This window comes from Ochotona curzoniae, unplaced genomic scaffold (assembly GCF_017591425.1).
Source record: "Ochotona curzoniae isolate NIBS_2020 unplaced genomic scaffold, NIBS_Ocur_1.0 contig_2210, whole genome shotgun sequence".
NCBI classification, from domain to species: domain Eukaryota; kingdom Metazoa; phylum Chordata; class Mammalia; order Lagomorpha; family Ochotonidae; genus Ochotona; species Ochotona curzoniae.
The window spans coordinates 33,203,980-33,223,802 of NW_024465369.1; the positions used below are offsets into that span (position 1 = coordinate 33,203,980).

General features: G+C 38.8%; 1 protein-coding gene across 1 annotated transcript in view; it reads left to right on the forward strand.

The window, feature by feature from the left end:
• HAT1 (histone acetyltransferase 1) overlaps positions 1 to 19,823 on the forward strand; it is a 45,232-nt gene that overhangs the window by 16,015 nt on the left and 9,394 nt on the right. Inside the window, exons 4-8 of the mRNA XM_040971715.1 lie at positions 3,616 to 3,736; positions 11,494 to 11,670; positions 11,955 to 12,076; positions 12,577 to 12,681; positions 13,001 to 13,107. Of these exons, the coding sequence (XP_040827649.1) occupies positions 3,616 to 3,736; positions 11,494 to 11,670; positions 11,955 to 12,076; positions 12,577 to 12,681; positions 13,001 to 13,107 (632 nt within the window). The remainder of the gene's footprint in view (positions 1 to 3,615; positions 3,737 to 11,493; positions 11,671 to 11,954; positions 12,077 to 12,576; positions 12,682 to 13,000; positions 13,108 to 19,823) is intronic.

A 19,823-nucleotide genomic window follows, 5' to 3' on the forward strand; every position in this document is an offset into this window, starting at 1 on the left:
AGCTGGATAGCAAGTGGAACATCTGGGACATGAGCTGGTGCTCATATGGGATCTTGGTACATGCAAGACAAGGGCTTTAGACACTTGGCTGTTGCACCAGGCCATGTTGTTGTCATTTTTTTTTAAAGATTTTTTTCTATTTGAAAGGCAGATTTACAGAGAGAGGGAGAGAATCTTCCTATCCACTGGTTCATTCCCTAAATAGCTGCAACAGCTGGAGCTGGGTCTGTTTTTGAAGCCAGAAGCCTGGAATTTACAGGTCCCCCATGTGGGTTAAGGCACCCAAAGAGTTGGATTTTCTGCTGCCTTTCCAGGCACATTAGTAGGGCGCTGGATCAGAAGAGGAGGAGCCAGGGTCAAAGTGGCGCCCATAGGGATGCTAGCACCACAGGCAAGAGGCTTAACCTGCTATGCCAGTGCACCAATCCCTGCTATATTGCTTATAGTATCTAATATATAGTCCCTTAAAGTTTATAACCCAAGTTATTTTGTGATTAAATTAGTTACATTGGGAGATTCAGCATGATTCTTGGGTTACTATACCTTGATTATATTACATAATACATTTGTAGTCTGTAATATTTTCATGAAATTTCAAGTATAATGTAATGAGCTCTGATTCTTTACCTGAATTTTCTATTTAACATTTAATCACAATTATTTTAATAATTGCTTTTTCTGGTATAAATAATATTGTCAAACCATTTGAGAATTAGTTTGCAATCAAATTGTGATCAGTTACTTCTGAAATTCTCCATATGTGTCTTCTGAAAACAAGGACAGATACATGGTAAAGTGATGAAACTCAAGAAATTTATTGCTGGAGCAGTGCTGTGGCTTGTGACATTGTCATCCTATGTCCAAGTGCCAGTAATGTATAGGTTTGTTTAGTGGCAGCCTTATTTCAGATTGGAGTGGTTAGTCTCATTGGGATGAGGTTCAGGTAATGCATATTTGTGCTAGCATTACGGAAGTTACCACCCGATGTCCTCACCGTATCACACTAACAAGTCCTTGACACCAGTTTGTCCCATTGTTCGTTATATTAACTTCAGTTGCTTGGTTCTAGAGGTTTCTCCACGGTAGAGTTAACATTTTCTTGTAATTTATAAGTAATCTGTGGTGTGAGTCTTTGAGACTGAAAATACCATTTCTGATCACATTTACCCAGTGCTTTTAACACCCATTAATGATTCTTTTCTGAATCAGATTTTTCCTAAGATGATTATAAATTGGTGATTTTCTGATTCTGTCACTTGATGACGGTCTATTATAGGGAAGTACATCTCTTCTTCCCTTATCTATATTAGAAGAGACTCTATATTAGAAGTGAAAAGAAAGTCAAGATGTATTTTATATGCAAAGGAAATGAAAGTGCACGCTTCTGAAGTGTGGTGTAGACTCAGGGAGAACCATGCCTCAATTATTTCAGTGGATTATTCTCTTTAATACTCAGATTATTCCAGATGTGACAAGTGGTCACTTTTTTCAAATTCTTATTTATGTGAAACAGAGAGAAATGAAAACAGACACACACCGTGCATCTCCCTCAGTAGCTGAGACAGCTGGGCTGTAGCCAGGGGCTTAATCCATTTCTCCCATGTGGCTGGAAGAGACCCAGGTGCTGGAATAAAGAAGCCAAGAATGAGCATTGAGTACATAAGTGTGTGTGTAGCTTCAAAAAAACAAAACATTTTTTAATTGAGAGAGTTAGAAAAATGCATCCTCCAAGTGCTGGTTCATTTCCCAGGTAGCCTCAATGGCCAGGTCTGCAGGTAGGCCAGAGCCTCATGTGGGTCTCCCGAGCAGGTGGCAGGAGCCTAGACACTTGGGTCATCTTTTACTGTTTTACTCAGGCCGGAAGTGGAGCGGCTGGCACCCAGGTGAGATGCTGGCATCACAGAGGGTGGCTTTATTCACTATGCTGCAGCACCAGCCAGCCCCAAGGGATATACATATACATATATATATATATATATATATTTAAAGATTTGGTTGTTTTTATTTGAAAGGTGAATCTTACGGAGAGAAGGAAAGATAGGGAGAGAAGATCTTCCACTTGCTGGTTCACTCTCCAAATGACTTCAGTGGCTAGAGCTAAGCTGGTCTGAAGCTAGGAACTTCTTCCAGGTCTCCCATATGGGTGTGGGTTCCTAAGCACTTGGGCCGTCCTCTGCTGCTTTCCCAGGCCATAAGCAGGGAGCTGGATCAGGATATGGGATCCCAGTGCCACAGGGCTGAGGAGTAGCAAGCTGTGCCACCACCATACCAACTCCAGGTACATGTCTTTTTTTTTTTTTTAAATATTATTTGCATGGTTGACAGTGATGCAGAGGGTTGAGGTATGTTGGAAGGTGGGTAGGAAAATGTTTCAGGATTTTTCTTTTTCTTCTCCCAAGTCTGATAGAGGGGAATGGGAGGGGGCTGTTCCTTGCTGTCAAACTACATCAGCACTTGGAGATGGGGAACAGTCATTTGACGAAGCTGAGAGACCCTGATGTGGGGAATTGTTCCAAGGGTATTATTGAGTGGTTTTGATAGTTCTGAGAAGTTGTTGGTTTTGTTGCTCCAGGGTTGAGAAAATCTTTCCAATGTCTGTTGTCTGACCAAGTGCACCTTAGTGCATCCACAGACCCAGACACTGAAAGCTTGACCAGGAGAGTTGTCCAGCCCCTTCTGCTCTCCATCCTCTGACGACAGTTGACATCTCTTGCTGGCCTAGATGAGTTGACTGTCATGTCCCCTGTGTGCATCTGGGCCCACCTTTTTTTTTCCCCAATGTTTTTGGGTAGGCATTGTGACACAGTGGGTTACATTGACATTTGGATGTTTACATCCTATTTTAGAGTTCTTTGTTTGAGTCCTAGCTACTCCATTTCCCAGCCCAGCTTCCTGTTAATGTACCCAGAGGAACAGTAGGTGATAGTTTGAGGATTTGAGTCCTTGCCGCCCATTTGGAAGACCCAGATGGAGTTCTGGGCTCTTGCCTTTGGCCTGCCCGGGCCTGACTGTTCAGGCGTTTGTGAGTGATGGAAGATCAGTCTCTCTCTCTCTCTCTTAGTCTGCCTTTCAGGTAAATGAAAATAAAACATTTACAATAATTATTTTCATTTTATTCCAAAGGGAGAAACAGAAAAATCTCATCCTTTGATTCACTGCCTAGATGCCTACAATGGCCGGAGCTGGGCCAAGCTAAAACCAGAAGTATAGGACTCAAGCCAGGGCTTCATGTGGATGACAGGGAGAGAACTGGGATTCCTACCAAGCACAGTTATAGGGATAAAGATGCTCCAAGCTTAACCCTAAAGCCAGGCACCTGCCCCTCTAACTTCTCAGGTGCCATTGTTCCTTGTATTTGAGTGTTTGCTTCAGCAGTACATTTACTTAAGGTTTAGAATGAAGCAGAGATTAGCATGGTACCTGTGCAAAGAAGACATGCGAAAAATTGTGTTTTTTACATATGAACATTGAAGCTCGACTTTCTTCCAAATGCTTTTCTTTTTGTTGTTTAAAATCTTGCAACTACTTATAAAGTTAAATTTGTTTATATGTAGGTTAGTACTTGCTGATGACTTTGCAGAAATTAATTTTAAATATTGTTTTTGTTTGCTTTAGTGAAACTGCCTTTGGTTACAAAGGGCTGAAGATCTTGTTATATTATATTGCTGGCAGCCTGTCAACAATGTTCCGTGTTGAATATGCATCTAAAGTAGATGAAAACTTTGACTGTGTGGAGGTAAGTTTTTTTAACTGTATTTTCCAATTTACGTTAGACATGTTTTAAAATTTAAAGGAAAGACAGAAGGTATGTAGCAGATTTAAAATCACATATTTGATCTCTAGTTGTAGAGTATTTGCCTTCTTGTCATTACATTTAACTCTATGATTGTAATGCTTAGTTTGTTTCTTAGATGGACCTTTTTCCTGAAAATTTTGGCTTTGCTTTTCTGGGTTTTTTGTTTGTTTGTTTGTTTTGGTTTATTTTAGTTGTGGTTTTTGTTGTTGTTGTTGTTTTCTTTGTTTGTTTTTTGATAAGTGAGGATACAGAAACTTCACAGTCATTTATTCACTCCCTCACTACCTCAGAATGCTCTTGTTGTGGACTAGTTCCCAAACCCAGGAACCAGAAATTCAACCCAGGGCCTGGCACGATAGCATAGCAGTTAAAGTCCTCACCTTGAAGGCACCAAAATCTCGTATGGGTGCCGGTTCTAATCCTGGCAGCCCTGCTTCCCATCCAGCTCCCTGCTTGTGGCCTAGGTCAGCAGTTGCGGGCCCAAAGCCTTGGGACCCTGCACCCATGTGGGAGATCCGGAGGAAGCTCCTGGCTTCTGTCTGGCTTCGGATTGGCTCAGCTCCAGCCTTTGCAACCGCTTGGGGAGTGAACCATCAAACAGAAGATCTTCCTTTCTGTCTCTCCTCCTCTCTCTATATATATCTGACTTTCAAATAAAAATTAATAAATCTTTAAAAAGAAAGAAAGAAATTCAACCCAGTCTCCCAAGTGGTTAGCAGGGAGCCAGGTGGTGAGCCTAGGCACTCAAGGCCCCTGATAACTTCATACTGCATCTTGACTGCTGTGCCAGGTGTCCTCATCCAGAATTGCACTTTCTGATAAGAATTTTATTTACCAGCTCAAAGGTTTTTTTTTATTACTTATTTTTAAAGGCTCTTTATTTCAGAGGCTGAGGGATAGAGCTGAAGAGAGACGAAGAAATGTTTTATCCGTTGGTTCACTCTCCAAATGTCCATAACAGCCACCTCTGGGCCAGGCCTGAGCCAGGTACCAGTGCTCTGGTCTGGTCTGATAACATGAGTGGCAGGAGCCTAAGTATTTGATTATTTGCTGCCTTCCTGATTGCTTCAGCAGGAAGCTAGACTGGAAGTAGAGTGTCTTTATGTGCTATACCACAATCCTGGCTTCATAAATTTTTATTTATTTTCATTTTCATTTGAAAGGGAGCAACAAGACAGAGATCTTCATGTGCTGATTCAGTCGCCAAATGACCCCAGCAGCTGGACTGAGTCAGGTTTCAACCAGGGCCCAAAACTGTCTAGGTGTCCTACGGAAGGCAGGGACCTGAGCATTTTGACCATCATCTGCTGAGTCCAAGGATGTGCATTAGCAAGAAGATGGATTGGAAGTGGAGAAGCTAGGTTCAATCCCAGTACTCCAGTGTGGTGGGGATGCAGGACTCCAGGCAGAGTCCACATACAGAAGCCACAGTGAGGCCTTCTCTCCCTTCTTTTGTGTGTTTTAATTGAGAATGTGAAAATCACTTCTTTTTCTATATCTGAAATATCTAGTTTTACTTCAAACTTGGAGAATCTACTTAAATTTTTCTTGCTACATTTCTGACCACACAGAGGCCTTTATGAACATGTATAATTACGTGTTTATAAAATTACTTGAAACAAAAATTTCAAAGGGGGTAAAGGCAAAGAGTGATCAAAAAGTATCTGTGATAGGCTAGATAAGGATTTTTATCACCCCCTCTGCCCCCTACTCCACAATATAATCTCTGGATCCTGTGAATGTTGCCCCCCCCCCAAAAAAAAAGCCCACAAAAACACACTTTGCAGAGGTGATCAAGTTAAGAGTCTTGAATTTATCCTGGATTATATGAGTAGGCCCTAAATGTAATCACATCACTCCTAATAAGTTTGCAAGAGGAGATTCAATGACTGAAGAGTACAAGGAGGTGTGACCACAAGGAGCAGAGTGATGTGGGTGTGAGCAAAGAAGGATCCACGTGGGAGCAGAGTGATGTGGGTGTGAGCAAAGAAGGATCCACGCGGGAGCAGAGTGATGTGGCTCTCAGCCAAAGAAGGATCCACGCGGGAGCGGAGTGATGTGGGTGTGAGCAAAGATCGATGAACCTGTAGACAGTGGCAGAGAAGAAGAATGCTTTCTCTTCTCCCATTTGCAAAGGAAATATGGCAACCTTGATTATGGGCCAGTTACACCAATTTCAGACACTGTCTCCAGACTATTAAAGACTAAATTCAGTTTTTTATTACAGCATCCTGAGGAAATTAATGCAGATTGTTGTAACAAGTGGATTGTTACCCCAAGAAATAACTGAGAATGTAAACTTTACTTTCTGAAATAGGTAGAGGCTGGAAAAATTGAATGATGGAAAAAGTGAATGATAGAAAAACAGATTATGGGGTCCAGCAGCGTGGTTAGCAGCTAAAGTCCTCGCCTTGAACACGCCAGGATCCCATATGGGCGCCGGTTCTAATCCCGGCAGCTCCACTTCCCATCCAGCTCCCTGCTTGTGGCCTGGGAAAGCAGTTGAAGACGGTCTAAAGCCTTGGGACCCTGCACCTGTGTGGGAGAGACATAAGAAGTTTCTGGCTCCTGGCTTTGGATTGGCTCAGCTTCAGCCATTGCAGACACTTGGAGAGTAAACCAGCAGACAGAAGATCTTTCTCTTTGTGTTGTGTTCTTTCTATCTACATCTACCTTTCCAATAAACAAACAAATATTAAATCAGTTGTAAAACAACTTCCAAGTTGAGGGCAGCTGTTGTGGTGTTGCAGCTTGAGCTTGGGACGCCCACATCCAGTTGAAGTCCCTAGGGTTGAGTCCTAATTTCTCTACCAGTCCAGCTTCTTGTTAGTACTACCTGGAAGGCAGCAAGCAGGGGCTTCTTTCAGTTTTCCCACATCTGTGCTAGTAATGATATTATAGATAATATGTAGTAATATCTTGATTAAAAGATGTTAGAAATATTTATGACCTTTTCTAATGAGTTTAGGCTCTTAAGCTTGTTACTTTTTATTTCTGTTTTTAGCAAAAAACAACAATGCCATATTGGTGAGCTTAATGGAGTCTTGTATAAAATAAATTGTGTGTAATATGAAAGAGGTCTGAAATAGTCGTTAAATATGTTAATTGACACATTGGTGTGCGTATTTATGGGATACAGCATGGTATGTCACTACAGGTACACGTACTATATATAATGATCCGAGCAAGGTAATTGGTATGTCAGTTACTTATTTATCATGAGCTACCTGTTAATCAACTTCGTACACGAAACACTATATTACTGGGCATCTTTTGTTTGTCTGCTTGTTTTGTTCTACTTTCCAGCCATATTTGAGATGATCTTGCTTGCCAATTTACTTATATTTTATTCCGTAGCTTGAATAGCTTGAAATTCTTCCGAATTTTACAGTTATGGTTATAATGCTATAGCTGTGATTTGCTTGGAAAGATTTAATCTTAGATAAACTAGCATTGAACATATATGTATTAAAATGGGATATTTTCATAATCAAATTTTTCTTACTAGATTGATAAATTCTCAAATCAACCCAGGTTATTATTAAATACAGCTATTATTAAAATAAGATGTGGATTTTTGCTTATGTTGCAATTTACTGTTTGAGGGGCTGTTTTCGTTCCTTCTTTTTTTTGTTACATTTGATGGTGATGGATTGATTTTTTTCCCCCGCAAAGGAATGATTGATTTAGTTATTGATAAATCTTTCAAATACCACATGCAGTGAAAATAGCTATATATTTGCATTGACTTCTAATTCTGCCACTTTTGAGAGCTAAGTTTTTCTACTTAGAGATACTCTAGGAGTAAGAAATCAATCTTTTCTGTATATTTGTGAGGGTACTTACTTGATTGATGGTCAAAGATCACTTATATTAAATATTCAAAGATTTTTTTCCCCTTGTAAAAAAGAATGGATAGCAGATTTGGAGTACTTTGTGTTTTCTATCTCTTTCCAAGAGAGTGATGACGCATTTTGCTGGTTTTAAAATAACGAAGGAGCAGTTAGCTATGTCATCATCTAAGGGCAAAGCTTTACTAAGCAGAGAGACCAGCAAATATAAAGGCCCCAAAAAGATAACAGTCTTGGGGCCCGGCGCAGTGGCGCAAGTGGTTAAGGTCCTCGCCTTGCACGCCTGGGATCCCATATGGGTGCCGGTTCTAATCCCGGCAGCCCTGCTTCCCTTCCAGCTCCCTGCCTGTGGCCCAGGAAAGCAGTCGAGGACGGCCCAAAGCTTTGGGACCCTGCACCCGCGTGGGAGACCCAGAGAAGATCTTCCTCTCTGTCTCTCCTCTCTGTATATCCGCCTTCCAATAAAAAAAAAATTTAAAAAAAGATTTCCAATAAAAAATAATAAAAATAAATCTAAAAAAAAAGATAATAGTCTTGGCATTTTTGAAGAACAGAAATATCCCTGTGGTTAGATCACTGGAGTGATGGAGAAGAGAGTAAAAGATGGTTGACAGTGATGGCAAAGCTAAATTACAGGATAAGAGTATTGGTAACCATTAAAGGCTCAAAGTAAGAGTCGTTGGATGTGTTTTACATTTTTTAAAAAAATTTTTGACTGCTATGCACAAAATACACTCTTAGGGGACAAGAGTAACTGAAAACAAAATCACAGCATTGCTGTGTTAGAGGAGACACTGGGTGTGGTGCGGTGACTGTCAGGTTCTGTGTTGAAGATAGAGCCAGTAGGTTTTAATGTTGAGTTAGATGAGATGCATGCATCCCCTGCATAAACAGTGGTGGTATCATTAACAGATACAGGGAAGACTGCAGAAGTAGGTCTAAGTGGAAAAAAGTCTGGAGTTTCATGTCCACTGTGTTGGATTTGAGTCTGTTTTGTATCATCTGAGTTTTGGCAGATAATGCAATGTATCATTATTTTTAAAAGAATATAATGCTCTTGAAGATAGAGAATTTTTCAGTTACCTTCACAAGTAACTTAAAGACCAACTCGTTAGAATTAAGGGCTTTGTTTCAGTTTATCTTTAACTCAACATTCAACTAAAACTGATGGGCTTTTCCTCCCTCCCTCCTTCCCTTCCTCTCTTTCTCTCATCTCAACTTGGGAAGGATCAAGGTTTAGGGCCAGTTCTGATCCATGCACTCTATGGTCAGTCCATCAATCCTGAACTTGAGCCCTTCGATCCCCTCACGCCCCCACCTGTGCCACCCCCAAGACCCCCAGCAGGTGCACAGCCCCAAGTCCCCACAAGCATGCCACCAGGTAGCCTGTGGGCTTCGCCTGGTGCCATTGAGCGCTGGGTGCTGCCAGATTCCCCATCCCCAGGGCTCCTGGGCCTGACTCCCACTGCCCAGGAGGGGCAAAGGACCCAGGCCATGCAACCCAGGCTATGATGAGCTTTTTTCTTCTAATGATTTATTTTCTGTCCAATATGAATGAATTTTTGAAATTTAACTGGACTACAGTCTATTTTGGAGACTATCTGAAGACATGGTGGTTATAGGATCTTTCTTAAACAATAGTGAATTTAATAGAGAAATAGAAGCACTTTTCCTTTATAGAAGTCAAGTTCTGAATTCTGTATATCAAGAACCATGTGGTTCAAATTACATGTATTGTGTAAGTGAGATACACACGTATATATGAATATTTACATGTACATAAGATTCCCTGCCTTCTATCTAGCACTCTCCTGTTGTAAATGTTATTAAAATAATGTATAAACTTGTTCAGAGTAAAATATTTGAAGGTATTCATTGCAGCAAATGTCCTTTGAAGGCTGAAAATTAAACAAATCTTTGGCTTGCTCTGCCTTTCACTAGAACTGGCACTTGAAACTTGGAGTTTCTGTGCAGTCTTTAAAGTTGATTTGGTGCAAGATATTGAGTAAAAATGATTTGATCATGCTGTGTAGCATCTTATTTAGAAGGGTATGAGGTGTTTTCAAAAGTTGAAATATATTTCATGTCTTGAAGTGATTTTCTTTTTAAGTGACAGATTGTAAACCTCTTTTTAAAAGTAGTTTTTCTTGATTAAAAAAAATTAATTTGCCTACAATTATGGATTTTAATTGCTTTTCAACCAAACTGTTACAGCTGTCCTTATTTTAACAGTTTCTTCATGTAGTTAAAACTGTATTGACAAATATGCTGAATTTGTTCTCTGTAACATGTAGGAAAAATATTCATCAAATACATATTTTTAAATGAACAGTGCCCCTAAATGCAGTTCATTTGATCTTTAGGATAAGTGAATTGCAGGAACTGGTGTACACATTAGAAATAAACTGTCACGCAAAATGTTTAAGAAGTATATGTTAAATAATAGCACTTATTTTTACAGCTATCAACAAATTATATATACATGTTGGTAGTACCAGAACATTGAAAATAAAACTTGTTTGTGATAAACTCCTCCCTTGGTTCTCTATCCTGAAATGTAACTGAATGATAATAAAGTGCTATTCATCTGCAGGTGCATTGCTTCTACTTAGTTAAAAGATGGTTGAAAGGACAGGAATTAGTAGCATGTTGTATTAGCCTTTTGTAGTGTATTTTGTTCTAAGCATCTTAATTTCCCTGTTTTGAATGCTAAGTAGTAAGGGTCTTGGTTTAGAACTAATACCCATCATGCATGTAAACGGTATGAAAGAGCTGCTTAGTAAGTTAACACAAAGTGTTCTTGTGTCAGTCCTTGTGGAAATAGATACAATACAAACATTACAGCTGAACTCACGGCAAACTCCATTAAGTAAAAACCTGGCCTCATTGTCCAGGAAAAAGTTTCAATAGAATGCAAGCTCATTTTGTTGAATGTAATGTCAGGCTTTTAGGGACTGTATTGAGGGATAAGGTTTTGTTAAGTTGAGACCAATTCATTAAGTTTTATTGCCTGGTGAGAAGCAGTAATACTTTATTGTAAGACTTCATCAAATATTCATGGTTAAAGAGAAGTAGTAAATGTATTCAATCAAGTGGTCTTTTGGGGTTTTGAAAAGGATTATGAAGTCTGCTCAGCTGATAGTTCTACATTCATGGTGGTGGTTTAACAAGGCTAGTTTTAATCTCTCGGTTTAATTTTGTTGCCCAGTCTCTTTTTTTACTGTTTACTGCTACAAATTCTGATCTGTAAAAATTGTGTCACACTGTAGAGATGAGTGGATACTACACCCATTCGTATAATTTGTGTATTTCCTAAATGAATATATTTTTAAATGATCATCTTAGTTGTGAGTTGGCATATGAGAGAGTTGTGACCTACTTGTTCATTATGAGGTTGCTATTCATTTGGTCAGGCTCTAGCCCTAACCTCACTGCTGCTGGTAATCTTTTCATGTCGTGCATACTGACCTCTTTGATACATATAAAATAATAAGCACCCTTTTGTTTTGGCCAGTTCCAGTTGTCATGAATAGATACAGTCAGTGTTTTTTTCTGTATCATGTCAGAAATTTCAGTAGGATTGCTTTTATTCTTGCACTTGGTATTAGACTACCTGCCTCCTTTGATTTATTTTTGTGTTAAAATTATGCGCATCTCAAATTTATGTGGCAGTGCTTTGTACATGTGAAACTCAGTCTTTTCCAGTTCATTGCATCCTTACTTCTTTTTGTCCCTTGAAGTTTTTTGTTTTTTTGTTTTGTCCATTTCAGAGAAAGTAAACTAAAAATTCAAATTTACTGTTATTATTTATTGGTTTATTTTGATCCCTTTTCCTCCATTTCTTAGGCAGATGATGTTGAAGGCAAAATTAGACAAATCATTCCTCCTGGATTTTGCACAAACACAAGTGATTTTCTTTCTTTGCTGGAAAAAGAAGCTGATTTCAAACCATTTGGAACCTTACTGCATACATACTCGGTTCTCAGTCCCACAGGAGAAAACTTTACATTTCAGATCTATAAGGTAAAGGAAAAAATATTTCTTGGGTAAAGTTACTCTATTTGCCTGAAGCTAATATGCAGTTTTGTTATTTTCAATGTTTTTTCTAATTTCAGGAGACAGATCTTTATTTGTCATTAAAAACAGAGTTGTTCCCTCTCTCTCTCCCCCTCTGTGTGTGTGCATGTGTGTGTACACATTTAATCTGAGACTTGTAAACATTTTCCCACCAGATAGTTTTGTGTTTTGCAGACTTGCACTTACCTCTGTGATGAGTTTCACCTGACTTTTCCTGGCTTTTTCCCTAGGCTGACATGACATGTACAGGCTTTCGAGAATATCATGAAAGGCTTCAGACCTTTTTGATGTGGTTTATTGAAACTGCTAGCTTTATTGACGTGGATGATGAAAGATGGCACTACTTTCTAGTGTAAGTACAGTTCTAAAGCAACAGTAGACCTTATTACCTCCACAAAGCCAGCTTTTTAATTGTGGCAGCCCAATTATTGGGACAGTATAATGATATTTTTCCCAGGAAAGAAAAACTATTGTTTATGAGGCTTGAGTTTTCCTTCATTATGCTTTGGGAGACCTTGAGAATAGAGCTGAATTAAATGCTGTTGTCCGTTAGAGCTCTGAATGTAGGCTTAAACAGTAAAATGAGCTTTGCCTGTGTTTTCTTTTACTTGCCACCTATTCATCTTTATAATAGGCAAGTGCACTGAAGTGATGTAAAGAGGTCTGATTTATCCAAGTTGCTGCACACCAATTAAGTGAATTGTACATTCAGAACATAGCAGGTGTACCCATTGGGCCCTCACAGAGTAGCTTGCTGACACTGAAAATTCAGTCAGAGAATGGAAAAGAAAATGGACACTGCATGGGAGCGCGACTGTAATTGACCTGCTTGGCTTTCTGTTTTATCTGCAGATTTGAGAAGTATAATAAGGATGGAGCTACGCTCTTTGCGACTGTAGGCTACATGACAGTCTATAATTACTATGTGTACCCAGACAAAACCCGGCCACGTGTAAGGTAATTGGCAGTATAACACGTGCCTTGTCTTTTATTTCAGAATAAGGAACTGCTGAAGTTTCCAATACTTGTTAAAATAGTGTTGATTTGTTTAAAAAAATCACCATTATTCATTGGCTATGTACTGATTTATTTCATTGTTCCTTTTGAAACTGGGGAAAGTAAACCTATTTTGAATATCTATTATTTTTGAGTTTCTTGAAGGTTGAATTAAGAAAATAAAATCACAGGCTTTAAAATGCTTATAATATGTGATTTGCAATTTTTTAAATTAGATATGTTGTGATATTTTAATTTTAAAATACTTTCTTTACCGTAGTCAGATGCTGATATTGACTCCATTTCAAGGTCAAGGCCATGGTGCTCAACTTCTTGAAACAGTTCATAGATACTACATTTCGTCTCCTTCAGTTCTTGATATTACAGGTATGTGAAACTTGTTTTGCTACCAAAATAAAGAATCTATCTTTCTCTCTCTCTCTTTTTTTTTAAGATTTATTTATTTTTATTGGAAAGGCAGATTTACAAAGAGAAAGATCTTCTGTCTTCTGGTTCACTCCTCAAATGGCTGCAACGGCCAGAGCTGAGCTCCAATCCAAAAAGTGTCTTCTTCACTGAGTTTGTTGTTATTATGAGTAGTGAAAAATACAGCATTTTCCTAGGGTCTTTCTAAAATTACCTAAAGATAACTAAAGATTACATTTTAGATCATAAGCCTTTCTGAATATTAGATTGTTTTCTAATTGAAGAAATGTTGAAACCTTGGTTCAGTATAAATATACTGCGAAGTGATATAACTTAGTTTTTCAGTTTATTTGGCTGTTGCATCTTTCAGTATAGATTAGTTATATAAGTAGTATTGTGAATAGAATGTTTAGAAGCAAAGAGATGCTATAGGAAAACAAGGCAACTTGAGGTAGAATTGCAGAGGATGTTAACATAGGAAATGGCAAAGAACTAAGTGGCCAAAGAAACATGTATACTGTCATTATTCTTTCCACTTAACTGTTTTGATTTTTGCTCATAAAGTTGCTGATAAAGTGAAAATAATTTTCTATTGTTTGGAGCATGACTGTGTAGGTGAAGCAGCACTGCTCCAAAACCTTCCACAATCTAAAGCTTCTTGAACACACATCACACTCAGAGGGTTCTGATAGTTTTCAGGTTAAGGATGCTGCACTGGTAAAGCTTGTGCAGGTATTCCAAAATCTAAAACAGTTCTCATTCTAAACATTTCAGATCAGGTATACTCAGCCTGTACCAAATATTCTCATCCAAATCAGACATTCAAACTTAAAAATTCTTTAAAGAATTTTAATACATCTTTATTTTGTAAACTGAAATATTTAACATGCACCAAAATGTGAGCTTGTTTAAACAAACTGACACAAACCAAACTTAAAGCACCTGAAATCAAAACACCTGTGTACTGGACTGGCATGCAGACAGAGGGGCTGGTTGGCAGATCGTCAGTTTCCTCCTCTTCCATTTAGTATAGTGGCTGCTTGTCCAATGTAAATAAAGTTAAAGTTTCTCCAAAACAGTGAGTTGATCCTGTGTAGCAGATCAATATGCTAGAGGAAAGCATGCTGTTTCTGACAGTGAGTTGCACACTTACAGAATTGAATCATCTTTTTATTTAGTTTTCCCACTATGTTAAATGGGCCAGAAACTTGGGAGATAAAGAAGTAATTAAAAAACTTAGTTTATATCAAATGCTGTAAATTACTTAAATGACACCTTCATTAGCTTAGTAACCTACAAAACTATAGAAACATAATTCAAAATGTATCACTTCTTTTGGTTTACTGGGCCTTGTGTTTAGTTTCTGCTCACAAAGCCTGGACTCGTTACTACATGAGGAGCATTTTGGGGGATTTTAATCTGGAGTCCGCATAAGTAGTCTTTGTCTCCTCTAGTGGGTAATGTGCCAGCAGGGGTTGTTTCTCTGAAGCCTCTTAGCCACTTTTCTTCTGTCTACTCCAACCAATAAAGTCCTTGATACTTAGCACCAATTAGCAGATAAAGAATTTTATTTCTTAAATCTCAGTGAAGAGTCATCAGTAATGGTAGCCTTTGTTCATTGTTATTATTTGTTAGAAGCTGAAATCTCTAAAGAGAAAAGGCTAAACATGCAAAAGGACTTCTGAGTCTGACAATTGTATTTTCAGCATTAACATTTCTCAACATTATAAAATATTAAAAATGCTGTATCAGCTCTCTCATTAAGGTATTTCTCCTGGATTTTCATACCCACTCTTTAAAAATTTAAACCATACCTTGTACTTTCCCACTGATTAATCATGTTGGTTGCCTATTTCTCAGTTACCTTGTATATTCTTAACTTTGTGCACATCCTTAATAGGTCCTGGATCTCCCTTTGCAGTCCAAAAATTCTGTATATTAGATGACCTTTGCTTACTTGACAAGTAGCCAAGATAGAGTGGTAATTGAAACTTATGATTGCTAGCCTAGATTTACTACCAAAGGATAAATGTTTGTGGTATAATTACCACCCAAATTTCCTTTTTTAGCACTCAGTTTTAACTTCAATATTAAAGTTGTCTTCATAAGAAGACAGTTTCTTATCTACTATCTTCTTTGTGAGGGTATCAGCTCTTTAACATACCACATTCGAAGACATTTCAGTGTGTAACCTTTTAAGTAGAATGAACCAGTGACTTTTTTCCCTGTGTAGAAAATACCCTCACATGTCCACAAGAGAGGGAGTCAGATTCAGGAAGTATAGTGAAAGCAAGAAACAACATCTGGCATCTGATGAGCAGGCATACCTGCATTTATATTCTACTGCTCGGGTCCCTTCCCGGGTTCCTCATTGAGTACTATGGAGTATATACCCTTTTCCTGGAGGTATACTTAGTTAGCCTAAGTTAAAAAAGGTCCCTTCCTCCCCTTCTCTGTGATTTGGCTACTCCCTAACATCCTGTTTGTGTAGTGAGTTTTGCTGTACCTTCAAGTCAGACAACAGTAATTTTCTGTTCTGTTCTAAAAATGCAACTTTTTTTAAACTACAGAATTCTGAAGAATTGCATTTGGTAATAGAAATTAATCCTAGGCTAGAGAGAGAGAGAGTGTGTGTGTGTGTCTGTAAATAAAATACCAGTATTAATCTACCAGTAGTGTATTAAGTAGTCATGATCATTGTCCTTTGAATGTCCCTTACTGTTCTGGGATGTGTTATGTAGCCTTTTAGATTATTGTGTGAATTAAAAATAGCCTCCTGAGGCAATATTTTTTTTTAAATATTTATTTATTTTTATTGAAAAGGCAGATATACAGAGAGGAAGATCTTTCATCCAAAGATTCACTCCCCAAGCAGCCATAACGGCTGTATCTGAACTGATCCGAAGCTAGGAGCCTAGAACTTCTTCAGGTCTCCCACATGGATACAGGGTGCCAAGGCCTTGGGCTGTCCTTGACTGCTTTCCCAGGCCACAAGCAGGGAGCTGGAAGGGAAAGCGGGGCTGCCAGGATTAGAACTGATGCCTATATGGGATCCTGGCACATGCAAGGCGAGGACTTTAGCTGCTAGGCTACTGTGTCATGCCCAACAGAGTTCTTTGATTTGCTGGTTCACTCCCCAAATGCTTGCATCAGCTAGGGCTGGGCCAGGCCATATCAGGAGGCCAGAAATCAATCTGGGTTTCCTACCTACATGGGTAGAAGGGACCCAAGTACTTTAGCCACAGCCTGCCTCTTCCTAGGGTGCTAATTGGCGGAAGTTGGATTGGAAACAGAGCAGCTACAACTCTAACCAAGCACTGTGATAATGTTGGAAAGGCAGAGCATAAATGAGTAGGTGAACTCCCATCTTCTAGTTTATTCCCCAGATGCCAACAGTGGTCAGAACTGGGCCAGGACTGAAATTAGCAGACAGCAGCTTAATCCAAGACTGCCATGGGTGGCAGGAACCTAATTACTTTAGCCATCACTTTTGCTTCCCATGGTCTGCATTAGCAGGAAATGAAGCTGGACACTGAACCCATGTATACAGGTACCTTAATAAATGGGTAAATGACCACCTGGTTCACATATTGATCTTCTGCTGTACACGTTTGCTGAACTTGTTCATTAGTTGTAGTTTTTGGGCTGTTTGTACAAGATCACATTGTCTACAAATAGACATTTTTTGAAGTCCTCCTTAGTAGTCAGGTACTTTTATTTATTTATTTGTCTATTTTTCCCCTTCATTTCTTGCCCCTGGTAGAGGGCTGGCTGGACGGGGTACGAATGGACACCATGTCTTGCCAGCAGTCTTAAAGGAAAAGCATCTAGTCTGTAGTCATTTTAAATTGTTAGCCATATTTTGTTTTTTTGTAGATAACCAATAACAAATGCAGGAATTCCCTTTTATTCATCAGTTCACAAGCACTTTTATGAAAGGTGTTGCATTGTGACAGGTGCTTTTATTGTTTCTTCTACTGTTATAATCATGTGGTCTTTCTCCTTTTAATCTGTTGTATTTTGAATGCTTTACCAATATTACATTCCTAATATAAATCCCACGTGGTCATCTTATGCACTGCTAATTTGTTTCACTCAAAATTTGTCAAGGACATTTGTACCTGTATGAATGAGGGCCACATGAGTATTTTAAGATTTATTTATTTTATTATAAAGTCATAAACAGAGAGGAGAGACAGAGAGGAAGATCTTCCCTCCAGTGATTAACTCCCCAAGTGAGCGCAACGGCTGGAGCTGAGCCAATCCGAAGCCAGGATCCAGGAACCTCCTCCAGGTCTCCCACGTAGGTGCAGGGTCCCAAAGCTTTGGGCCATCCTCTACTGCTTTCCCAGGCCACAAGCAGGGAGCTGGATGCAAAGTGGAGCTGCCGGGATTAGAACTGGAGTCCATATGGGATCCCGGCGTGTTCAAGGCTAGGACTTTAGCTGCTAGGCCACGTCGCCGGGCCCACATGAGTATTTTTTGTGTTACGTCCTTCGTGTCCGGGGTAGTTGAATTTGCCGAGTGAATGGAGAAATCATCTTTCCTGTATTTCCTGAATAATTTGTGAGAAATTGCCATTTTTTTAAGTGTTGTTTGGTAAAATTCACCAGTAAAGTTACCTGGTATTGGACTTGGTAAAGACTTTAGTTAATAATTCAGTGTTGTTACTTATTTTAGGTCAGTTCAGACCCTCTTACTTAATGAATCATTAAATAATCTTCAATAATCAATAACTCAATCAGTAATCATTGGTTTCCTGTCTAATTCTATTCATTATTGAGAAAGATTGAAATTTCTGACTTTTTCTTGAATTGTCTGTTTCCTTGATTATGCCAGTTTTGTACTCTGTTAGTTAAATATGTGTTTATATCTTCCCATTGCATTAACTTTTTGTTATCATAAAATATGCCTTCTTTTTCCCTCTTAAAATTTCAGACAGTTTTGTGCAGCATTAATATAATCATTCTAATCCTCATATTGCTTTCATGGTTTGTTATTTTCCATCAATAGCTTTGCAACATATTAGTGTTTTAATCGAAATGCTTGTTGTAAACAGTATATAATTGGATCTTTGAAAATATGGTCTGAGAATCCCTGCCCTTTGGAGTATTTAATACCTTTAAAGTTAATGTAGTTATTTCTTTGCTCGCCTGAATCTATGTATAGATTATTTCTTTGCCTGAATCTACTATAGTGCTTGCTTTCTGTTTCACATTTCTTCTTGCTCTCATTCTCTTTACTGCCTTCTTTTGTGTTCAGTGCTATTTTCTAGTGAAATAATTATTTTAATTTCTTATGTTTTTAGAAGAATTTTGTTTTCTTAATAGTTGCTCTTAGAAGTACCACATCATCAGTTTTTTTTCTTTTAAAGATTTATTTATTTGAAAGCCAGAGTTACAGATAGAGAGGGGGAGATGATGAGATCTTTGTCATCCACTGGTTCACTCCCCAATTGGGCTACTGTCTCTGGAGCTGGGCTGATTTGAAGTCAGGAGCATCTTCCCGGTCTCCACATGGGTGCAGGGCCCCAAGCATTTAGGCCATCTTCTGCTGTTTTTTTTTTTTTTCAAGCAGGGAACTGAATCAGAAGTGGAACAGGCCAGACTCATCCAGTACTCATGTCAGATGATGGCCCCAGAATACACCGTAGCACAGGCCCTACTATGTGTATCTTGTAACAGTTTACTTCAGGTTAATACTGAATTCCAGTTAAAAAAAAGAATTGCTTCAGTATAGCTTTTCTGTCTCCCATATTGAAGACATGGAGGAAGCTCTTGACTCCTGGCTTTGGGCCAGTCCAGCTCTGGCCATTCTGGACATTTGGGAAGCAAACCATCAGATGAAAGTCTTCTCTCTGTGACTCTCCCTCTCTGTAATTCTTCTTTTCAAATAAATCTTAAATCAAGGAAATCTTAAAAAAATGGGAAAGACTGAATCCTGGGAGTGACAAATTACATACAATTTTGTTTAATCAATGATTATGGTGATGCATATTTCAGCTACTTTGTTGTACTGATGGTTCCTTCATTTAATACATTATAATTTTTTATCAAGCCAGAAACAGTTCTTTTATAAAGCCAGTGTCAAATAATACTTAATAATTGCTTGCACATGATGTTAAATAACTAGCTGTTATACAGAGGCATAAAGAAAGGATTCAACACATATGGTTTGAATGAATAAATGAATGTAAGTCTCAATATAAGATATTACCCCATCTTGGGCTCTGCGCAATAGCGTAGTAGTTAAAGTCCTTGCCTTGCATGCGCCAGGATCCCATATGGTCAAAGGTTCTAATCCCAGCGGCCCTGCTTCCCATCCAGCTCTCTGCTTGTGGCCTGGGAAAGCAGTGGAGGATGGCCCCAAGCCTTGGGACCATGCACCCAGTGGGAGACCCGGAGGAGCTCCTTCCTGGCTGCTGGCTTCGGACTGGCTCAGCTCTAGCCATTATGGCAGTCACTTGGGGAGTGAACCATTGGATGGAAGATCTTCCTCTCTGTCTCGCTTCCTGTGTATCCACCTTTCCAGTAAAAATAATAATAATTAAAAGATATTACCCCATCTTAAACTTTGGTTAAACAGCTTTATTAGAAGAGTTAACATACCATAAAAACTCAATTATTTTAAATGTAGATACTTTGCAACCATCATCATAATCCAGTGTTGGACTACTC